The sequence below is a fragment of the Phacochoerus africanus genome, chromosome 13 (genome assembly GCF_016906955.1).
Source record: "Phacochoerus africanus isolate WHEZ1 chromosome 13, ROS_Pafr_v1, whole genome shotgun sequence".
In the NCBI taxonomy this organism is placed as follows: domain Eukaryota; kingdom Metazoa; phylum Chordata; class Mammalia; order Artiodactyla; family Suidae; genus Phacochoerus; species Phacochoerus africanus.
In genome coordinates this window covers 15,511,204-15,533,643 of record NC_062556.1, presented here as the reverse complement: position 1 = coordinate 15,533,643, position 22,440 = coordinate 15,511,204, and the positions used below count along the sequence as shown (strand labels likewise).

Genomic DNA, 22,440 nt, shown 5'->3' with positions numbered 1-22,440 from the left:
CTATATAATAACAATGAATAATCAGAAGGAGAAATAGAGAAACAATCCCATTTACCATCACATCAAAAACAACAAAATACCTAGGAATAAGTCTACCTGAAGAGACAAAAGACCTGCACTCTGAAAACTCTAAGATGCTGATGAAAGAAATCAAGACGACACCAATAGTTGAAAACATACCATGCTCTTGCATTAGAAGAATCAGTATCACTGAAACGACTATACAACCCAAAGCATTTGGCATTTTCAAAGAACTACAACAACAACAACAAAAATTATTTGTATGAAAACACTAAAGACCCCAAATAGCCAAAGCAATCCTGAGAAAGACAAGTGGAGCTGAAGGAATCAGGCTTCCCTGACTTCAGAGTATAACAAAGTTACAGTCATCAGAGCAGTATGGTTCTGGCACAAAAACAGAAACAGAGATCAATGCAACAGGATAGAAAGCCCAGAAATAAGCCCACCCACCTGGGCCAATTAATCTACTATGAAGAGGGCAAGATTATACAATGGAGAAACGCCAGTCTCTTTAGTGAGTGGTGCTGAGAAAACTGGACAGCCACATGTAAAAATGAAATTCCGCACTCTCTAACACCATACACAAAAATAAACCCAAAATGGATCAAAGACCTAACTATAAGACTAAAACTCTTAGAGGAAAACATAGGCAGAACACTCTCTGACATAAACCACAGCAGTATCTTCTCAGATCCACTTCCTAGAGTAATGACAATAAAAAAGCAAAAATAAACAAATTGGACTTAATTAAACTTAAAAGTTTTTGCATAGCAAAGGAAACCATAAGCAAAATGAAAACATAACCCACAGAATGGGAGAAAATATATCCAAATCAAACGACTGACAAGAGATTAATCTCCAAAATATACAAACAACTCATATAGCTCAATATAAAAAAAAAAAATCAAAAAATGGGCAGAAGTTAGACACTTCTCAAAAAAAGACATACAGATGGCCAAGAAACACATGAAAAGATGCTCACCATCACTAATCATTAGAGAAATGCAAATTAAAACTACTAAATGCATATCAAAAGTATCATCTTATATCAATCAGAATACTAGCCATCATCAAAGTCTACAAACAATAAATGCCGGAGAGGGGGTAGAGAAAAGGGAACCCTCTTACACTGTTGGTGGGAATGCACAATGGTATGACCACTAAGGAGAACAGTATGGAGGTTCCTCAAAAAACTAAAAATAGAGTTACCATATGATCCAACAATCCCACTCCTGGGCAAGTATCTGGAGAAAACCATTAATTCGAAAAGATACGTGCACTCCAATGTTCACTGCAGCACTTCTACAACAGCCAAGACATGCAAGCAACCTAAATGTTCATGGACAGATGAATGGATTAAGAAGATGTGATACATATTCACAATGGAATACTACTCATCCATAAAAAATGAAATAACGCCATCTGCAGCAACATGGATGGACCTAGAGATTATTACACTAAATGAAGTTAGTGGAAGATACACATCATATAATACCCTTTATATGTGGAATCTAAAAAAGGATACAAATCAACTTATTTTTGGAACAGAAACAGACTCACAGACTTAGAAAAAAAACTTATGGTTACCAAAGGGGACAGGCGGGGTGGGGGGGAGGGATGGACTAGGGGGTTCAGGATTGGCGTGTACACACTGTGGTATATGGAATGACTGGCTAATGGGACCTGCTATATAGCACGGTTAACTCTACTGAATATTTTGTGATAATCTCTATTACAAAAGAAACTAAAAAAATGGATATGTGTACATGTACTTTGCTGTACAGCAGAAATTATCACAACATTGTAAATAAAATGTACTTCAATGAAACTTTTAAAAAGGAAAAAAAAAAGCTTTGGGGGAGTTCCCTCTGTGGCACAGCAGATTAAGGATCCAACTGCAGGGGCATGGGTTGCCCTAGAGGTATAGATTCACTCCCCAGCCCAGCACAGAGGGTTAAGGATCCAGTGTTGCCTCAGCTGCATATGTCATAGCTAAAGCTCAGATTCAATCCCTGGCCCAGAACTTCCATATGCCACAGGTATGGCCATATAGTTTAAAAAAAAAAAAAAAAAAAGGTTTTGGTTTGTTGTTAATTTTGGCAGCCAAGAGGATAAATTGCAATGATCTAAAATGCCCCATTTCCCAACTACACTACTTAAAACAAGGAACATTGCGACAGAGCAGTCCATAGAAGGAATGCGTCATTTCACAGTGTTAAACTACCAAAACTTCAAGTGCTACCAAGGCTTCCCTTTACGGGAATCTAACTTTTGAGATGCAAGCTGCCTCTTTTCAGTAATTGTCCAATTACCTAACTACCTCCTTCAAATCTGCCCCAACGCAGCCGCCTGGGGCTCTTCATTCTTTCCTGGAGTCTCTCCTAAACAGCTTTGTCCCTGACAGCTTCCCAGCCCTGAAAAACTTCTTGGAGGGGGAGGGTTAAGATAAAAGGAGACACACCCAGAAGAACACACGGACGCTACACCTGTATCACCTGGGACCACAGCTGCCTCTGCTCTCACACTTCCATGGACAGGCTGCGTCCACAAACACTAGAGTGCTCTGCTCCTGGCAACAGCCACAGAAAAATCCCAAAGCCCATCATCTCCCCAACCAGAGAGCTGGGGCAGTGAAGGCCCCACAGTAACCCCACTTCTGGGGGCCGCTGTTGGCCACCGCGTACTATTAATTCAAAGATGACAGGACAGGAGTTCCCGTTGTGGCGCAGTGGTTAACGAATCCGACTAGGAACCATGAGGTTGTGGGTTCGATCCCTGCCCTTGCTCAGTGGGTTAAGGATTCAGCGTTGCCGTGAGCTGTGGTGTAGGCTGCAGACGCGGCTCGGATCCCGCGTGGCTGTGGCTCTGGTGTAGGCCGGCGGCTACAGCTCCGATTTGACCCCTAGCCTGGGCACCTCCATATGCCTCGGGAGCAGCCCAAGAAAAGGCAAAAAGACACACACACAAAAAAAAAACCTTACAGTATGTCATAAATGCAACACCCAGATATCTGCCCAAGCATAAAAGCCTTTCTAGTAAAAGTTAAGTTTTAATTTTATCACAAGAGATCCCACATCTTTGACAGACTAACTGAAAAGACACAGAATTCCAAAAGCTGAGCATCCTAAATGCAGAGGCGCAAGTGAGCTCCGGCATTCACAGGAGGCTAAGAGGAGGCCAGAGGCAAGCCCAGGGGCCCACTGCTGCCAGCATCAGCACCCTCTGCAGCAAGGCACAGGGGAGGGCGGTGAAGGGACTGGAGGAGGCAACAGTACACAGGGTCTGGGGGGCTCGATTCCTCAGCACCATGAGGGTCCGACCCAAAGGCACTCATCATACAAGAGGCGGAACTCCGGCGGCCCTTAGTCCCCCCGCTTCTCGTGGTCTCTGACCTGGGAGCGCCCTTGCCTGAGCTTCTTATCAGCGTCTGCAATGCGCCCTCGCCAGCCGTCCTCATCAGCCTGCCTTGGCAGATTTGTGCTTCATGGGAAAATACTGATCTTCCCTGAACCCACGAACCCATGTTTGTTTTTTGTTTGTTTTATGACAAGATGAGAGGATGTGGCCTCCTGACTGCCCTAGACCTGTCGACCCAGATAAGAGAACAATGGGTAACCCACTCCCCAGGCCTCTCCATCCCAGGGAGCAGTGTCCCATTCTAAGAATCAGTGAGGGAGGCAAGGCTAAGGCAGCATTTTCACCAGGAAAGTAAGGGCATTCCACCGCTCCTCCGGCCCCAAAATCATCCAGGAATCTGGAGACCCAAGCTACCACCCAGGCGCTTCCAATTCCATTATCTGCCTCAGGCTGAGTCAAGAACAGCCTTTCCAAAGGGCAGCCTATGGTTGCAGGAGCTGCCCAGGAGAGCCTGCCTGTGCCAGGTGGGGCCAGAATCTGCCCCGGCTCGCCCGCCTACCACTCCCCAGCCAATCTTGGGTCCTCTCCTTTCTTTTCTTGGCTTTAAGACATAACCAAAGGTCAGTCTCATTTACCAAAGCCATGGCTGAGGCTTTCTTTTCTCTCGCCAGCAGCAGTGAGGACAGTAACTGGGATTTCCCTGGACAGATGGCCCAGTGTTATTGTCTCACTACAAGGACCCTGAAGACTGCCAGGCTTGGAGTGGAATTCTCCATCTCCCAGACACATGGCAACAGACAAGTGACTTCAGCTCTGAACTGTGATGTTTTCCAGCTGTAAACTGGGGACATTCCACCCCATACCTGACTCAGTTTTCATGCAATAGGAACTACTCCACCTCCTGCTGTGCCTGGACCACAGTATTACACTATTAAGGGAATTCATTCTGCGGTAATGAAGTGACAAAGATAATGTTTTCACCAGACTCACAGACCCAGAGAGCAGACTTGTGGTTGCCAAGCAGGAGGGGGAGGGAGTGGGGTGGACTGGGAGTTTGGGGTTAATAGAAGAAACTATTCCATTTAGAATGGATAAGCCATGAGGTCCTGCTGTATAGCACAGGAAATTACATCCAATCACTTGAGACAGAACATGACAGAATATGAGAAAAAGAATGTGTGTGTATATATATATATATATATATATATATATGTATGTATAACTGGGTCACTTTCTGTACAGCAGAAATTGACAGAACATGGCAAATCAACTATAATAAAATTATAAAAAAGAATGGGTGTTTTCATCACGCCTTCACATGATCTCACTTACAAAAGGTACTTGAACAAAGGTCGGGGTTTTCTCTGGCATTACCTGCAGCCCCCGCCGTGAGGTCAATGGCAGCTTGGATGGCAGGATTGGACTTCATGTTCGCCCGCTCCTCTCCTAGGCTCCGTGGAGGGCAGCTCTCTGGAGCTCAGGACGGGCACCTCATATCCCTGGAGGGGGCAAGAGTTCACCATCAGTCAGGCCAGCTGCATAGCTACTGGACTTGAACTTCTAGGAGCCAGGAAACTGGCTCTACATTGCTTCAAAAGAGGGGGCTTGAGATATCAGAGCAGATTAGTCATCTGTGTTGCCTCCCCCACCCACCACCACCTCCCCATGAAAAGCATGCAGATCCAAACCCTTGCCTGAGCAGAGCAGCTATGGCAACAGGTGGGAGCACTTCAACCAACCTTTCTGAAACCTCAATTGAATGCCCAATAAGAAGCCAACAAGACATCCCAAGCCCCCAGTTAGTTTTTCAAAGGCCTAAATTGAACTATCTTTCCACCAGACTCTTCCAAATTCGGACAGCAGCCTGTGAGAAGCCCCTAAGGGAAGGTCACAAAACAGCAGGTCTGGAAAAGAAGGGGTTAAGAGTTCTGCCAAGTGACATTCGCCTGCCCTACCACCAGTAGGGTGGCCCTTTGGGTCCCTAAAGCTGGAGGTCCCTGTTTATACAAGTGAATAATAAAAGTACTATCATTACAATACAAGGGCAATGACAAATAGCCGCACCAGACAAACACAATGATGAACTGAGAGCCACCCACCACGAGATCTTAGAACAACTACAGCACAGCACCAAACTCTGCCGTCAGAGTCCCCTCCAGAGCTTCTCAATCCTAAGGGGCACACAAATCACCTGGGGACCTTGTTAAGTTACCAATTCTGACGCTACTGCCCTGGAATGCTCCCAGGTGAGGCTGATAATGCCAGCCTACCAACCACAATTTGAGAAGCAACACCCAGCCACTGTGCCCCAAAAGGCTAGATAAGAATCACCTGGGACACTGGTTAAGTAGTCAAATAACCAGGCCTCTCTCTCAGAGATCTTGATTTAATAGGTTTGAGCTGGAGCCTAACAGTTTGGGAAACCCAGAGACTTCTCCTCCACCTTTAGACAGACGTCAACCACTGCTGAGGCATGGACTTAATAAACAGTGTCTAGGAAAGGAGAGGCTCATTAACAGAATATTTCAATAAACAATGCTGTACGGTTTTCAAACTACGTCATTGACTCCTGGGTGAATAACATGGAACACTTTTTACTCTTCACACTGAAGACCTGTGTGTCCCCCATTAGGACACCTCTTGGAGGGGGTGACCAGGCCAGAGGACCCGATCAATGAACACACCGACATCATCCTGATCATCAGCAGAAAATCACTTTAGCCACCAAGAAGTTTGTGAACCACTTCAAGCATGTTGCCAATGACCAGACACCAAAAATCTTCCTTTCTTTACCAAAAAATTAAGGAAAAAAAAAAAAAAAGCCTTTAAAACCAGCAACAACAAAAAGCATAGCACTTAATAAAGCAACTAAGCCACATGAACCCAATTTCACGTTACTGAAGGCCTGGAGAGGCAGCACCAGTTACCGATAAGGGGGTAGCCACTGGAAATCTAGAGAAGGATATCAGGGTCCCGATCCAACATCCTCGTTTGCCAGACAGAAAGCTGAGGCCAAAGAAGGCAAAGGCTTGTCAAAGGTCACACACGGAATCAGTGGCAGAGAGGGTGCAAGGCACGTCTTGCCTTTTGGGTCTGTGCCTACCAACCAATACTTCACTCCAGAGTATCCCAACCTGGTCACACAGGAAAAACCCAACCCTGCCTTTTAGAGGAAAATGGAGGCAGTGAGGAGAGGAGCCACACAGGCAGGGTATGTCCAGCAGAGCCTCTCAGAAAATTCTCTAGGGTTCATTCCCTTGGGGGGTGGACATCTCTTTCTTAATTTAGCAGGAAAGAGGCACAGCAGATGGTACTATCTCATCAATGCGAAGTCAACCCCTTTAGGTAAAAGTCAGACTTAAACGCATCAACTGCTACAAATAACCGCTTGTAGAATTTTTAGGACAGTAAACAGAACACAGAGTAACTCAGAAGGTGTGGGCAACTGTTTCAAATTAAGCGTAGGTTTGGCTTGAAGATAACAGGTCTTGCAGAGGCAAGACTGATTAGCATGACTTAATTACATTGATTCGTGAGCCTTTGGTACCCGTGGGACAGAAAAACCGAGTCCTTACAGCGTCCCTTTTACCCCTCTTTCAAACTACACCAAAGTCCGACTCCAGAAGAAACAGCGCCAAATATCTTCCCGTTCCTTGGGGAAATTCTCTTCTCTTGGGGGAAAATCCGAGGAGGCCTCATTCCCCACTAAGTAACACGAATTGCTCCGGGAAGATTCCAGCTTCAGGCCGAAGCTGGCGCGGTGGGAGGCCGCCCCCCATCCAGACCGCCCAGAGCTGAAGCCCAAGGGCTCTGGGATGCAAACCGGCCTCGCTGCTCAGCAGCCGGGGCGGGAGCTCCAGCTCCGGGGGCTCGGGATCCCAGTCCGCACGAGGGGCGGCTTAGGGAAACGACTTCTAACTTGGTCTTCCCGGTTCGCTGACTCTGCCCAGCAATCTGCGAGTCTCCCATTCATAAGCGCCTCCGCCCCGTCCGGCGCGAGACTCAGATGGCGCGGAGCCCGGAGGCTCGGTGACACGACGAGGGGGCAAAGGAGGACAACCTTTCCCAGGAGTTGACCACTGCGGGCAGGAGGCCGCAGAGCCCCGCAGTCTCCGCCGAGCCCGGTGCAGCGCCCGGGAGTGGGGCGCCCGCGGGTCCCCGGGCACGTGTGCGGCGGGTCCGAGACCCCGGATCCCAGCTGCCCGGGAAGGTCACGCCGCCCAGGCGCGGAGGCCCGCCCCCTCCCCACTCCCTCCTCCCGGCCAGTTCCCTTAAGCCCGCGAGCGCCCGGCGGGGCTGCGCTCACCGCCCAGCCGACCGGCCGCGTCCTGCTCGCGCTCCGCCGCCTGCTCTCGACTCTCCCTGGGCTGCGGGGGCGGCCGCTTCACACACACGTCGGCGCCAGGCCTGCCCTCCGCCCCGCCTCCCGCGCCGGACTGCACCCTGCAGGGCGGCCCCGCGGGCTCAGGAGCGCCCCTGCAGCCGGGGCGGGCTGCGCGGGGCCGGCCTGGGGCCGGTGAACCTCCTGCCCGCCAGCCCCCAGCCGCCGGCCGGGGAAGCGGAAATCGGCGCGGTGCGGCGACGCGCTCAGGCCAAAAGGCCGCCCCTCGCCGGGAGCAGGCGGGGCTGGCGGGGCTGGCGGGGCTGGCGGGAGTTCTGGGAGCCCAGGCCTCCACGTCGCTTTCCTACCTCGCGGTTCCCGGAAGCGCTCGGTGAGCTCGATTCTAGTGAGACCTCAGGGAGGGGGCTGAGGGTGCCCGGAGTTTGGACGAGTGACTGATGCCTTTACGCTGGTTAACCTTGCTCGGACTCGAAACTCAAGGCCCTCATTTTATAATTGAGTACGAAAGTACTGGAAAGGTAGTGATGGAAAATAAATTCACTTATTGCCGGTGAAAACCAAACCCAAAACATTTCCCACTAATTCTTCTTCGAGGAGCTCCAGCTCCACTGATGACATTTGGAAAAGCACACCCACCGATGAAAACTATAGCCCTAAATGTCTTCTCAATTCCTAATGAATTATAGTTGGTTCTATGGCTCTCCGGCATTTTATTAAAAAGCTCAATTCAGGGAGTCTGTTGGGAATTCCTGTTGTGGCTTAGCAGTAACCAAGCAGACTAGTGTCCATGACACAGGCTGGATCCCTGGTCTCCTTTAGTGGGTTAAGGATCCAGCGTTATCGTGAGCTGTGGTGGAGGAAGCAGATCCACTAGAATCCCTGGTGGCTGTGGCTTTGGGTAGGCTGGCAGCTGCAGATCTGATTCGACCCCCAGCCTGGGAATTTCCATATGCCACCGGTGCAGCCCTTTTTTAAAAAGAAGAAGTCTTGTGTACCAGGAGTAAAGGAATTTTCTCTAGTGCACTAGACACAGATCCACTCAGTTGGAAAGGTCTTGGTCTATTACTGACAGGTGCTCAGTGTCACAGCCATGGCCTTCAGAGTGCCTTGGTTCAAACTTCATGGATTTATTTGACTTTTCTACACAGTTTTCTTCCTTAAAACGTGCCGTCATTTTCTTTTACAACTTTCTGCCCTGTTTGGATGTAATGTTTGACTACTGCCAATGTATATTTAAGTGATTTTAGGTGAGGGCCAGTGGCAAATATTTGAGGTAACTTGTGTGAGTCTTTAAACATGGATGCACAGCTGACTAGACCTTCTGGAGGAAGGAGGTGCTATGAAGGCGTCGGAGCTCCTGGTGAATGGGGGGCTTCTCAACACAGCACAAGACTGCCTTCTCCCAAAATCAGCACTTTAGAACTCAAGCTTCCAGAACATAATTTCATTATAGAAACAAGCCAGGGGCTTTGAGTGACATGTAACATAACCGGTGGGCAGCAGATGAGGAGCAGAACTTACAGTACAACGTCCTAGAGGACTGGGCCTTTCCGCAGCGCCTGGCCCAGAGGCTCTTGCAAACCTGAAAGATGAAGCCCAAGGGAACGAGATAGGGATAGGGCTATATCTCCTGTTACAGATGAGAAAGAGCACTGGGCTTGGAGACAGGCCACTTGCGTAAAAATCTCAGTGACCTTCAATGAGTCATTTAACCTTTTGAAACCCCAACCATCACATGACAGCATCGAGGCTTCCTTTGAACCTCACTGCTCAAGGAGCCTGCTGCAGCAATCCGGCACGGGGGAGAGGGGTGCCCCTCCAGATCAGGGTCTGCACCCTCACCAAGCCATCAGCTCCCCCCTAATACTTTGTTCTTTCTTGCTTGAGCCCATTTTTTCCCTACCCTCAAAAGGGCTGTTCCAAACTCTCATCACTCTCCCCACGCCTTCTGCATTTCCCCTCTCCCTCACCTCTCCTTCACAACCCTCAGCCTCAACTCTATAAGCTAAAAAGCAACCAGGAAACTTTCATGCAAGTTTTTAACCCCTAATCTACAAAGTTGCCTTTTTGCACAAACCCTCATGGTTTTTTTCTCTACCTGCTGTCTTGTTTGCTGTACCACCATGGTGGACAACGATGCTGGTAAAGAAACTGAGGCTTAGAGAGGTCAAGTGAACTTGCCCAATGAGGTGCAGATATGAAGGGAAGAGCTGGGACTCAACAAAGCTCATGCACTTAACTGCTATGCTACACAGCAATACCTCCCAGAAGGCTTCCTCTTAAAAGCAAGAGGGCTGCAGGAACCAGAATTTATTTCTCCTGGAATAAATCTCCCTCCATAATGTTTTATAAAACGACCTCAGCAGCTTAAAATCACTCACAGCAATGGCCCTGCTATCTCTGATTTAATAATAGAGAAATAGGAGTTCCCACTGTGGCTCAGTGGGCTAAGAACCCAACATAGTCTCATTGAGGATGCAGGTTCGATCCCTAGCCTCCCTCAGTGGATTAAAATTCAGAGTTGCCACAGCATAGGTCACAGATGCAGCTCAGATCTGGTGTTGCTGTGACTGTGGCATAGGCCGACAACTGTAACTCAGATTTGACCTGGGAACTTCCATATGCCACAGGTGTGGCCATAAAAAGAAAAAAAAATAGAAATACATAGATGTGTAAAAGCTTAACATCTCACAGGAGCTCAGGGGATTGATTGGAAAACCACCTGGTTGGCATTAGATCGTGGACGTCTCTGTGCCAGCTTTGTCCTAAGGGTAATTTCCCAGGGACCTGATGGTCTCTTGAGAACAGAATTTTAGCAACATACACCACTGCTCTCCATAAGTAAGTTAACCCAATGGTATTTCGGACCCAGGTTCAAAACAGCAAATAATTCAATGCCCTGACCTCTTTGCTCAGGCAGCTGTTTGCTGCAGTTGGAATTGCACAATCCACGGTTGTCCGTGCAGCTAGCTCTGTGACTTGAGGGCAGGTATGACACAGGTCAGAGGTGAGGGGACAGAGTGGTTACATGGATAAGGGAGCTTTTGCTGTTTCAACAGAATTTCACAATGTGCTAGTTAATGATACTAAAAGGAGAAATAATTTCACCACTTGATTTTTGGCTCTGATACCATATGGGTGTGTTTTAACAAAGTGTTAATTGGAGTCACAAATAATTCAAAAACATAAGTCATCTTGCTAAAAGGATACTGGGTGACTCTCACAGCTGCTGAACAGGGAGATGATTCACTCTGAAGACTTGAAACAAGTCCTCAAACCCAGTGCTCACTGGTCAGCCATGGAAACCATGCTCCTTCCGAGCTTTGGATGTTATAGTTTTTACCACTGTCCCATTTGTGCCAGGGCCTCAGCCTGGAGTTGCTGCTCTTCTGAAGCTGGGCAGCTTCCTTCCCAGCCTTGCCTGAGAAGCCCCAGCCACGCCACTCTGCTGCCTTGTGTTTCTCATTTCCAAATTGATCTCCTGTGGATGCAGCTGATGGCTGGAGCCTGGGTCATGTGCCTAGACCCAGCTCTGCAAAGGGAACCTCATCATCAGATCTGGAGAAACAGTCCTTAGTTTGGTCACTAATAACCAGAGCAGGCCAGGTGACACAAATGATGGCAGAACAGTTGCCTTGGTAACCATTGCGCTAGACTGCCTCCAGCCTATAGTTCTTCAATCTTTCTTCTTCTCATGTATTTTGGTTACTGTGGTCAGTCGGAGATCTGAAGTTTGTCTCTATTCTCTTGTGGAGAATCCCTTTCTCTGAATCAAACGACAACCAGAGAAGGAAGGCTTTATGTTGTATGCCCAGGTGGTTGTGTAAATTGATCATTTAACATGGAGTTAAAAATACCACTTGTGCAGAAAAAAAGGAGTTCCCGTCATGGTGCAGTGGTTAACAAATCCAACTAGGAACCATGAGGTTGCGGGTTCAATCCCTGCCCTTGCTCAGTGGTTAACGATCCGGCATTGCCGTGAGCTGTGGTGTAGGTTGCAGACGCGGCTCGGATCCCGCATTGCTGTGGCTGTGGTGTAGGCCGGTGGCTACAGCTCCAATTAGACCCCTAGCCTGGGAACCTCCATATGCTGCAGAAGCGGCCCTAGAAAAGACAGGAAAAAAAAAAAAAAACCCACTTGTGATTTAATACTGAAAAGTATAATGTGGTGCTAGGTAGGATTTTTCTTGTCCAAACTGATGCTAAGATTCAATGCTTAGGGGAAGGTCATGAGAGAGAGAGAGGTTGAGAGAGAGAGACATTAGTCCTTACAGAGCTGACTAAGAGGTGCCGGACCCTGCTGCTTCCTCATCCATCACCCCAGCCTGCCTGACCCAGGCTCCACCATCACAGCCTGGACTGGGAAGGGATGGCTGGGGGGGTGAGGGGAGAAGTTGGTCATTAATCAAAGGCAAACGAGGAGAGGAGGCAGGGACTGTGCAGGGCTTGTGTCAGGAGCCCTATTTCCCACCCCCACCCACCCACCCCCGCCAAATCATTTGGGTCACCAAGAGACTGAAGGGAACCCACTTAGCTCCCTCCGCAGCTGGCCACTGGTGGAGCTGCCCAGGCTGCACCCTCCTCAGTGCACCTCCTGTCCACACAGAGTTGATCAGGAGGAGGGGGTCTTGGAAGAGCGTGGTGTGTGTGTTGGGACAGTGGGAGGACAGGGGTCTTGTGGACATAAGGACTGGTGCCTGTTTCTCACAGAGATTCTGAAGGTGGGAGGCTTGGCCAGCGGGTCAGAAGGGTCAGTGGCCTGGTGAAGGGCAGCAGGGTTCTCAATGGTTCCCTTGACTTTCACAGGAGGGACAGTATCAGTTACAGGAAGGGCAGGGGCCCTAGGACTACTCAGGCAGGCAAAGAGGGTGTTCTGGGGATGGGCTAATGGCAGCAGAAGGATGCATGTCTGCCCTTCTCTAAGAAAGGGCTCCACCACACACGGGGCTGGGGTGACCCCTACCCGACCCCTTAGGAAGCCCCATGGCATCATCTCCATGGAACTCTCACTCTGGCAGAGACCATCAGCATCAGAGGGACCTAGAGCAAGGCCAGTTGGAAGGGCAAACCTGCCATTTCTATCCCTTTCTTGCTCCATCCTTAAGGAGCAAGGTGGAATAAAATTTCCTCTTCCTCTGAAAAGGAAGGGGGGAAGGAGAAAAAATGAGGCTGAAATTGGATTGGGCTGAATTATCAAAACCAAAAGATCCCAAAGTTCTGAGATTAATCCAACCACCCTATTTTTTCTTTTTTCTTTTTTTCTTTTTCGGGCCATACCCGCAGCATATGGAAGTTCCCTGGCTAGGGGTCGAATTGGAGCTGCAGTTGCCAACCTACACTGCAGCCACAGCAATACCAGATCTGAGACGCATGTGCAACCGACATTGCAGCTTGTGGAAACACTGGACCCTTAACCCACTAAGCGAGTCCAGGGACTGAACCTGCATACTCATGGACACTATGTCAGGTTCTTAACCCATTGAGCCACAAGAGGAACTCCCCAACTGCCCTATTTTAAAATGCAACCCGGGCCTTCTGACTTTGCTGCGTGTTTTTCATTTTCTGCAGCACATCATGTGCTATGTTTTAGTTATTTGTTATTTGACATATTTACTTACTACATTTTATGTATTGCCTTTCTCGTCCTCTCTCACCTCTACCTTCATCCAAAGTGTAAACTCCACAAGGGCAAGGATCTTTGTTTCTAACTGATGTTTCCCCAGCATCTAGAATTATACTGTCCATCTCGGCAGCCCCCTCATTACATGTGACTACTTACTTTAACTTAACTGCAATGAAATAAAATTTAAAAACTCAGTGTTTCAGTTGTACTAGCCACATGGGGGTGCTCTACAGCCAACTGGGGTCAGTGGCTACTATATTGATCAGGACAGGTATAGACCATTTCATCACCACCAAAATTTTATTGAACATTACTCATCTAGAACAATAGCTGGCATGTCGTAGAGCTCAATAAACATTTGTAGAACAAATCACTGAATGGCTACGTTGTTTTAAGACAAGATGGGCTAGGGAGTCCCACTGTAGCACAGCAGAAACAAATCCAACTACTATCCATGAGAATGGGTGTTCAATCCCTGGCCTCGCTCAGTGCGTCAGGGATCCGTCATTGCCATGAGCTGTGGTGTAGGTCATGGACATGGCTCAGATCCTGAGTTGCTATGGCTGTGGTGTAGGCTGACAGCTGCAGCTCCAATTCGACCCCTAGCCTTGGAACTTCCATATGCTGATGGTGCAGCCCTAAAAAGCAAAATAATAATAATAATAAAATAAAAGCACTTTTAGGAGTTCCCGTAGTGGCGCAGTGGTTAACGAATCCGACTAGGAAACATGAGGTTGCGGGTTCGATCCCTGCCCTTGCTCAGTGGGTTAACGATCCAGCGTTGCCATGAGCTGTGGTGTAGGTTGCAGACACGGCTTGGATCCAGTGTTGCTGTGGCTCTGGCGTAGGCCGGCAGCTACAGCTCCGATTCGACCCCTAGCCTGGGCACCTCCATATGCCGCAGGAGTGGCCCAAGAAATAGCAAAAAGACAAAAAAAAATTAAAAAAATAAATAAAAGCACTTTTAGAAAATTGATTATTCTGGAGTTCCTGTCATGGCACAGTGGAAACAAATCTGACTAGGAAACATGAGGTGTCAGGTTTGATCCCTGGCCTCACTCAGTGGGTTAAGGATCTGGTGTTGCCATGAGCTGTGGTGTAGGTCGCAGACGTGGCTCGGATCTGGCATTGCTGTGGCTGTGGTGTAGGCCAGTGGATGTAGCTCCGATTTGACCCCTAGCCTAGGAACCTCCATATGCTACAGGTGTGGCCCAAAAAAGAAAAATTAAAAAAAAAAAAAGAAAGAAAATTGATTATTTTGTGCAAATACCAGCAGATATAACCACTGAAAGGATATACCAAAAAAAAGGGATGCATTCATTCTGTGGAAGGCCCCAGTATATTTGAGGCCACAGAGCCTAGAGATCAGTAGAGACTCTGGAATCTGAGGCCTGAGGGAGAAATCCCAGCATCTCATTTTTCAGCTGAATGAGGAACAAAAGCCTTCTGGGTGAGAATAAAGGGAAAGATACGGTTCTAGGAACGAATGCATTAAGCACCACTCCCGCCCCACCCCCCAATGCCTGTGCCTCTTGGCCCACCGTTTTTATGTTCGTGTGATCTCACCAATGAGGATTTCCACGTGCCACATTCTTATTGTTTAGTTATAGTTGATTTACGATGTTGTGCCAATTTCTGCGGTAAAGCCAAGTGACCCAGTGTCCTATCTATATATACATTCCTTTTCTTATATTATCATCCCTCATGGTCTATCCTGAGACTGGACACAGTTCTCTGTGCTATACAGAAGGGCCTCATGCTTCTCCATTCTAAATGTAAGAGTTTGCATCTACTAACCCCAAACTCGCAGTCCATCCTGCTCCCTCCCCCCTCCCCCTTGGCTATCAACCCCCTTACAGGTAGATTCATTTGTGCCATTTATATTTATTTATTTATTTTTGCTTTTTAGGGCCCAACACACAACACATGGAGGTTCCCAGGTTAGGGGGTTGAATCGGAGCTACAGCTGCCGGCCTACAGCACAGCCCCAGCAACACCATATCTGAGCTATGTCTGCAACCTATACCACAGCTTACAGCAACACTGGATCCTTAACCCACTGAGAGAAGCCAGAGATCAAAGCTGCATCCTCATGGATACTAGTCAGATTCGTTTCCCCTGCACCACAATGGGAACTCCCATTTGTGCCATATTTTAGATTCCACATATAAATGGTATCATATGGTATTTGTCTTTCTCTGTCTTATTCCACTTAGTATGATCATCTCTAGTTGCATCCATGCTGCTGCAGATGCACATGCTGCATTCTAATGACCTTCTCTTTGTCGTAGGATTCTTTCCCCACCGTGTGTAAAACACTAGAGCAGGGCACTCAACCAATCCCCAAATAAAAATCCACTATTCCAACATCTCTGTTCCAAGCTTTGTACTTATCCCTGGAAATGTGGAGATGAGGGAAGACCGTTCAGTGTGATTTATAGGGGCACATCCAAGGTTCTGGGGAGCAGCAGAGAAAGGGCACATAATCCAGCCCAGGAAAGCAGGAAGGGCATCTAGAGAAAGGGATAGCTGAGTTTTGAGGTATGAGTAGGAGTTTCAAAGGCAGGAAAAATATACAGTGGCAAGGAGGGGAAAGCAGCATGGAAAATCAGGGAGCTGTGATGGTTCAGCGCAGAGTAGGAAGTGAGGGGAGGAGGAGAGGAGGCCAGCACAGGAGAGAGCCTGACCTGTAAGAGTCCCACTTGCTCTGCTAAGAGTGTTGAGCTTATTCAGAGGGTGGTAGAGGGAGCCATTGAGTAAAGTAGACATTCTTTGAGATATGAGTGTGGGTGTGTGGAGAGGTAGCACAGAGAGGAGGTTGAAAGCATGGACTCTGGAATCCAGACTGGCCTGTCCTCCCATTTGATGGCTTCGTGATGGTGGGCAACTTCTTTAAGCCCCAATTTCCTCTTCTTAAAGAGGGGAGAATAGGAGTTCCCGTTGTGACTCAGTGGCAATGAACCTGGCTAGAATCCATGAGGACGTGGGTTCCATCCCTGGTCCCGCTCAGTGGCATTGCTGTGAGATGTGGTATAGCTCGAAGACATGGCTATGATCTGGCATTGCTGTGGCTGTGGTGTAGACTGGCAGCTGCAGCTCCAATTTGACCCCTAGCCTGGGAAATTCCATACGCTGCAGGTGTGGCCTTAAAAAAGCAAAAAATAAAAAAAGAGGGGAGAACAGTCTTATCTGCATCAGGAAATTTTGAAAAGATAATACATATAAAGCACTTACTACAATGACTGACACATAGTGGTCAATAAATGCTAATTATTGTTACAGATTATTTGAATAATCGAAAATTAAGTTTCTTGTTTGGCTCATTTTTTTGTAATAAATGAATTAACTTTATCACAATGATAGGAATTTAAAGTGTTGTTTTATGTACCCTAAGAAAAAATAGAAACATTTGCTCATGCATTCAACAAATATTGATTGGCCATAAAGGATGTAGCAGGCACAGTTATAGGCTCTGGGGAAAAAGCAGAAAACAAGGCTGTCTAAGGTCCCTGCCCCCATACAGCTCCTATTCCAGTCAAGCAGGCTGACCTAAATAAGTAAACAATAAGATTGACAACATGTGTCAGCTCCAGGAGGCAGGGAGCTGGTCTGTTTGAGCCGGGATGTGTCCTGAATGTATAAGATAGCGCCCTCTGCCGGCACTCAGTGTTGTGTGAATGAAAAATCATTTCAGGTGGTAACAGAGCCGCTAGGGTGGCAACAGAGCCACTAGGGTGGCAACAAAACAAAGCCACGTGATGCAGTGGGCAGGTTGGTTTCACTAGAGGTGAAAGTGACAAAGCGACTGATGAGCTAAAACAGGAAGGTGTGAAAGGAGCTAATCACGGACAGACTTTGAGAAGAATATTCCAGGCCCAAGAGTATTTGAAGCCAAAGCCAACAGTCCTAAAGCAAGGCTGTGCAAAGAACAGAAAGAAGGCCCAAGTCAGGGGGTGCAGTGAGCAAGGGGTGCAGAGAGGAGGGAAGGAGGCAGGGGCAGTAGGCAAGGTCACTTACCACATTATTTTCTTGCCCTGCTCAGACCCCCGCCTGCTAAGATGTTTTGCTTCTTACCTCACAGTGTCCGTAGAATGATCACTTCTTGTGTGGGCTGCTGTCACTCTTGTGTGACAGAAATCTCTTCCCAGGCTGGGCGTGTGGAGAAGGTGACTAGATTCCCCTCCTTCTGTTGCCAGGCCTCTGTGTTGACACTTTATCTGCTCCATCTTTCTGGCTGTGCTGGGTTTATTTTGTGAAACTGATGTAATGATAAAGGGAAATCTTACCCTCTGGGGGAAAAAATTATGAGGGCAAGGGGAAGATTCCAAGATCTTAAATAGGAGTTCCCATTGTGGCTCAGCAAGTTAAGAACCCAACATAGTGTCCGTGAGGATGTGGGTTCGATCCCTGGCCTCACTCAGTGGGTTAAGGATCCAGCATTGCCCTGAGCTGTGGTGTAGGTCGCAGACACAGCTCAGATCCCACATTGCTGGCAGCTGCAGCTCCAATTTGACCCCTAGCCTGGGAACTTCCATTTGCCATAGGTGTGGCTGTAAAAAGAAAGTAAAGAAATAGGTGACAAAGATGGCCTAAATTGTTAAGGATCACTTTGGTGGCTGGGTATAGAAGAAACTGTGGGACAATGAGAATAAGGGGAACCAAGTAGGTGACCGCTGAAGCAAGCAAGGCCCAGGAGAGGGGTGGCCTGCCCTGGGGTCTAGATGAGGGAAGCATGATGATGGAACCCTCCACGGTCTTGGTGGAGGTGTGTGCAGTGCACACCACACACACACACACACAGTATAAATGTTGTATGTAACACAAGATTATTCTTGCCTGCAGAGGGCACTTGAATATTCTAAAGTCCAAGGGTCACAGCAGGTTGACTCGAGCAGAGACTCTGTTTCCCAAGGGCATAATTTAAGAGACCAGGAGAGCAAAAAGAAAACAATCTCAGCTGAAGCTACGCTCTTTGCCTACTGGAACGTAAAACCTCTTCTTTTAAAAAAGTAAATTTTGGGGCGGAGTTCCCGTCATTGCTCAGCGGTAACGAACCTGACTAATACCCATGAGGATGCCTGTTCTCCTGGCCTCACTCAGTGGGTTAAGGATCCGGCATTGCCCTGAGCTGTGGTGTAGATCACAGATGCAGCTTGGATCCGGTGTTGCTCTGGCTGTGGCGTAGGCCAGCAGGTGCAGCTCCGATTCGACCCCTAGCCTGGGAACTTCCATGTGCCGTGGGTGCGGCCCTAAAAAGGCAAAAATATTTTTTAATTTTTTGTGATAGCTCATACAATAAGCCAGGCATTTGGGCTTTCACACATTAGTGAAATCCAGTTAAATGATACAGCCATCCTTCCAGTGAACAGATGTGAAAGGGGGACTCTGACAGGCAGGAGAGGGGAGGAGGAGGCTCATTTGCAGGGGAGTCTTTGGCCAGGTTGCCAGGTGGGGAGGGGCTCAAGTAGGGAAGCCCTGAGCCAAGCCCAAGGGCAGCAGAGAGACTGGTGCCTGGAAAGAATGAGGGGGGGGTGGGGGTGGGGCACCAGGGAATTTTAAGTACTTTGGAACACAGCCTGAGCACAGTCGTGCCTGGAAATATCTCTGTCATCTCCAGAAATCACTTGCTAAGTGCTGCTTCAACCCAATTCTGTGTCTTATATTGTGGTAATTCATGTTAGAATGACATGATTCTGGTCCTTGATAAACTTAAAGTCCAAAGCAGTTTTACACATAAATATGCTGAGAATGAGTCATTTTACAGAGAGGGAAAGGCAAGTATTTAGACCACCCAATTTGAAGGGCATACAACCACTGCCTCTTCCAGCTCATCTCTGGTAAATGCTATAAATGCTGCTGTCGGAGGTCTCAAAGCCCCCTTCCCCCCACCCTGTCCTTGGCTTTGGGCATTGAAGACCTTGTGAAAAGACTCATGCCATCCAGGAGGCTCCTCCTTCTGGGCCCCCACAGGAGCCTGTGCGTGTGTTCCCTTGCATCATTGCCTTATGTGACACTTGCTCACCTACCTGTGACCCCACCCAGATCACCAGTCCTTGAGGCAGGCATGGGTCTCACTCATCTTTGTCATCCAAGGGGACTGAAACCTTACTCTCCACAGCAGTATCGTATGTTTATACTAATCCCATAATTCTGTTTATTCCATATAAACAGATACATATATTCATCTGTTTTAGGTGGTGTTTGAGACTCTAGTTTTACCTGATTTATAAGCTAGATTAGCTGGAAATATTTGTATGTACAGGAAGAAAGATAAAAATGTCCCGCTGTGGAAGGTGTAGAGACAAAACAAGCCCTTACTTCACCTATGAAAAAAGAAGGGAAATATTCCATCGGATGCTTTGCCACACACCCAGCCATACCCCCTCCCCCAAACCAGGAAACTGCAAAACAGACTTTGCCCCATGTGAGCCGTCCAGCCTCCTCTTCTTTCTGTGCTTTCAGCTAGTATGTTGCCTTTGAAAGATGTCCGAAATAATTTAACACTTTTGCTAGTGTGGTCACATGTTAATTGAAGTGGTTAGCGAGGAGTTCCTGTTGTGGCTCAGCAGGTTAAGAACCCGAGACAATATCCTTGAAAATGTGGGTTCAATCCCTGGCCTTGCTCAGTGGGATAAGGATGTGTCGTTGCCGCTAGCTGCAGCATAGCTCCCAGATGTGGTTTAGATCTTATGTTGCGCTGGCTGTGGTGTAGGCCGGCAGCTGCAGCTCTGATTCAACCCCTAGTCCTGGAGCTTCCATATGTTGCAGGTGCGGCTATAAAAAGAAAAAAAAAATTAGAAATGGTTAGCTAAAACTGCTGGCTAGAGAAGTGGGTTTATTCTGCAGGCTTATTTTACAAAGAACAAACCTCAGAGCACCAGTGCCACTGGCGACCTAGCTGGTTGGATTTCCAAATATTGACTGTCCCTGGGCTCTGTGCTACATGGTGTCATTGTCTGCATGGGATAACCTGATGTCACTCAGAAAATTAAGTAAGATAATGGATACGAGTTGTTTAGTACTCGATGATGGCAGTTAATGCTGTTATCACTGTTAGTTACTATATTGCAGATACATATGGCACCTCCCAATTTGCTGAAGAAAGTTTTACTTTTTTGTACTCTTTTACATAAAAGCACTGAAAGATGATCTAGAGTTGATTTTAGGGGAAAGGATTATATTGCACATCAAATAAAGTATACTGTTTCTATGAAATGGAAATACAAAATCATAAATCCTGGATATTCAGTGATATCTATCTTAATAAAAAAATGATAACCACCAAGGCCCTACTGCACAGCATAGGGAACTATATTCAATATCTCATAATAAACCATAATGGAAAAAGTAATGTCTACCAGTCCTAAAAATAAAACAGAAAATCATACAGCTAAAAATAAATATATTGCTATCAATGAACACTAGTGTATATAATAGGCAACAAAATAACATTTATTGGAAAATGAAATCACATAAACAGGTGACGCTAGTGACTGAAAAGCAATTCATTAAATTTGATTGCATATAAATTATATGCGGACAGAGCAAGTGTAACATAAAGAAGAAGAAAATAAGCAGCAAATGTTTTGATGAGTGCATAAGCAAGTAGCCACAATACCTGTAAAACTCACCTGTCCTGTGACATCTGTGTTCTGCCCTCCTGGTTCTGGGGAGAAGTGGCTTCTCTATTTGTCCTATTGCAGCTCACGAGCATGAACAGATGGGCAGCAAATGTCAGATTAGTAGAACACTCCTAACTTTTCCGGACTCTTTCTAGGTGTATTATTCATTTAGGTCTTTCCCAGATGTATTATTTACTCACCTCTAAGGGGTTTCATAGAATTACCATGGTAATTAAATAATACAGGAAATGAATCTGGGATAGATTAAATATTTTGGGGAGAAAGTACATTAAGATGAAATGATATCGCAGTTCCCGTTGTGGCTCAGTGGCAGCAAACCCGTCTAGTATCCATGAGGATGCAAGTTCCATCCACTGGCCTTGCTCAGCAGGTGAAAAACTGAGTGTTGCCATGAGCTGTGGTATGGGTTGCAGACACAGCTTGGATCCCACGTTGCTGTAGCTGTGACGTAGGCCAGCGGCTGCAGCTCCAATTCAACTCCTAGCCTGGGAACTTCCATGTGCCTCAGGTATGGCCCTAAAAAAGCAAAAAAAAAAAAAAAAGAAGAAGAAGAAGAAAGAAAGAATGAAATGAAATTGCTTGTATCATTAAGTTAAACAGCTATTTTAATATCTTTGTTGCTCTTTTGTAACCTTGTATAATTTAGCCTGTTTTCTTTATTTCTACATCATTGTTAATACCATGCATTAACAGTTTTTCAGCTCTGTGAGCCACTAGTCATTGAATTCTACTTCTAACTCACTAGCTAACAAGCTTCAAATGATCATTCATTCATGGAGTGCTTTGGAATTAGAGTATATATAATTTGCGTGGAGTGTGTGTGTGTCTGTGTGTGATATGACAATAAATATAACTATCAGACTGGATTCCAGGTAACTATCAGCAGAGGCTTCAAACACTGCATCCAGGGAGCTGGCCTGACCCTTTCCCTCTGTATCAGGTGACACATGAAAGCAGGCCTAATTCTCAGAGCTGGTCTATCCTGGCTGCCTGTCTTGCTGCGGAGAACCAAGAATGCCTCCCTATGTGCCAGGATATGACCTCTCCTAAACTCTCAGGCTGGACTCGCCCAAGGATGTGCTATAATCAGAATATTTGAGAAACTCTTCTCCACATCCAATGCTAAACATCCATATAGCTTTATAATACAACGGAAAGCAATGTCCATATTCTTTCCAGGTTTTTGCCTTTGAATCACAGGTTCCAGAGGTTCTGCAGCACCATGCAGTGACTGGAATCAATAGTCTCCTTACTTAAAAAAAAAAAATCTTGCATTTCATTTCCTTTAACACTTGCATGTAGACATATATTACAGTTCTTAAAAACAACAACATATTCTTCCTGGACTGGCTGACTGAAGAAGTTTCACTGTCAGGTCTGGAAGGAGTCGTTGTTGACGGTAACATGGCTTTGGTGTCCTCCAGGAGCGCCCTGTTTGAAATCATGCGACATCT

The 22,440-nt window shown here is 47.0% G+C and overlaps 1 protein-coding gene across 1 annotated transcript in view; it reads right to left on the bottom strand.

The window, feature by feature from the left end:
- Positions 1-7,773, bottom strand: part of SLC25A15 (solute carrier family 25 member 15) — a 48,610-nt gene extending 40,837 nt beyond the window's left edge. The window contains exons 1-2 of the mRNA XM_047756091.1: positions 7,685-7,773; positions 4,753-4,877 (exon numbers count right to left, since the gene is read on the bottom strand). Coding sequence (XP_047612047.1) covers positions 4,753-4,807 — 55 coding nt within the window. The 5' untranslated portion in view covers positions 4,808-4,877; positions 7,685-7,773. The remainder of the gene's footprint in view (positions 1-4,752; positions 4,878-7,684) is intronic.
- Positions 7,774-22,440: the final 14,667 nt, after the last annotated feature.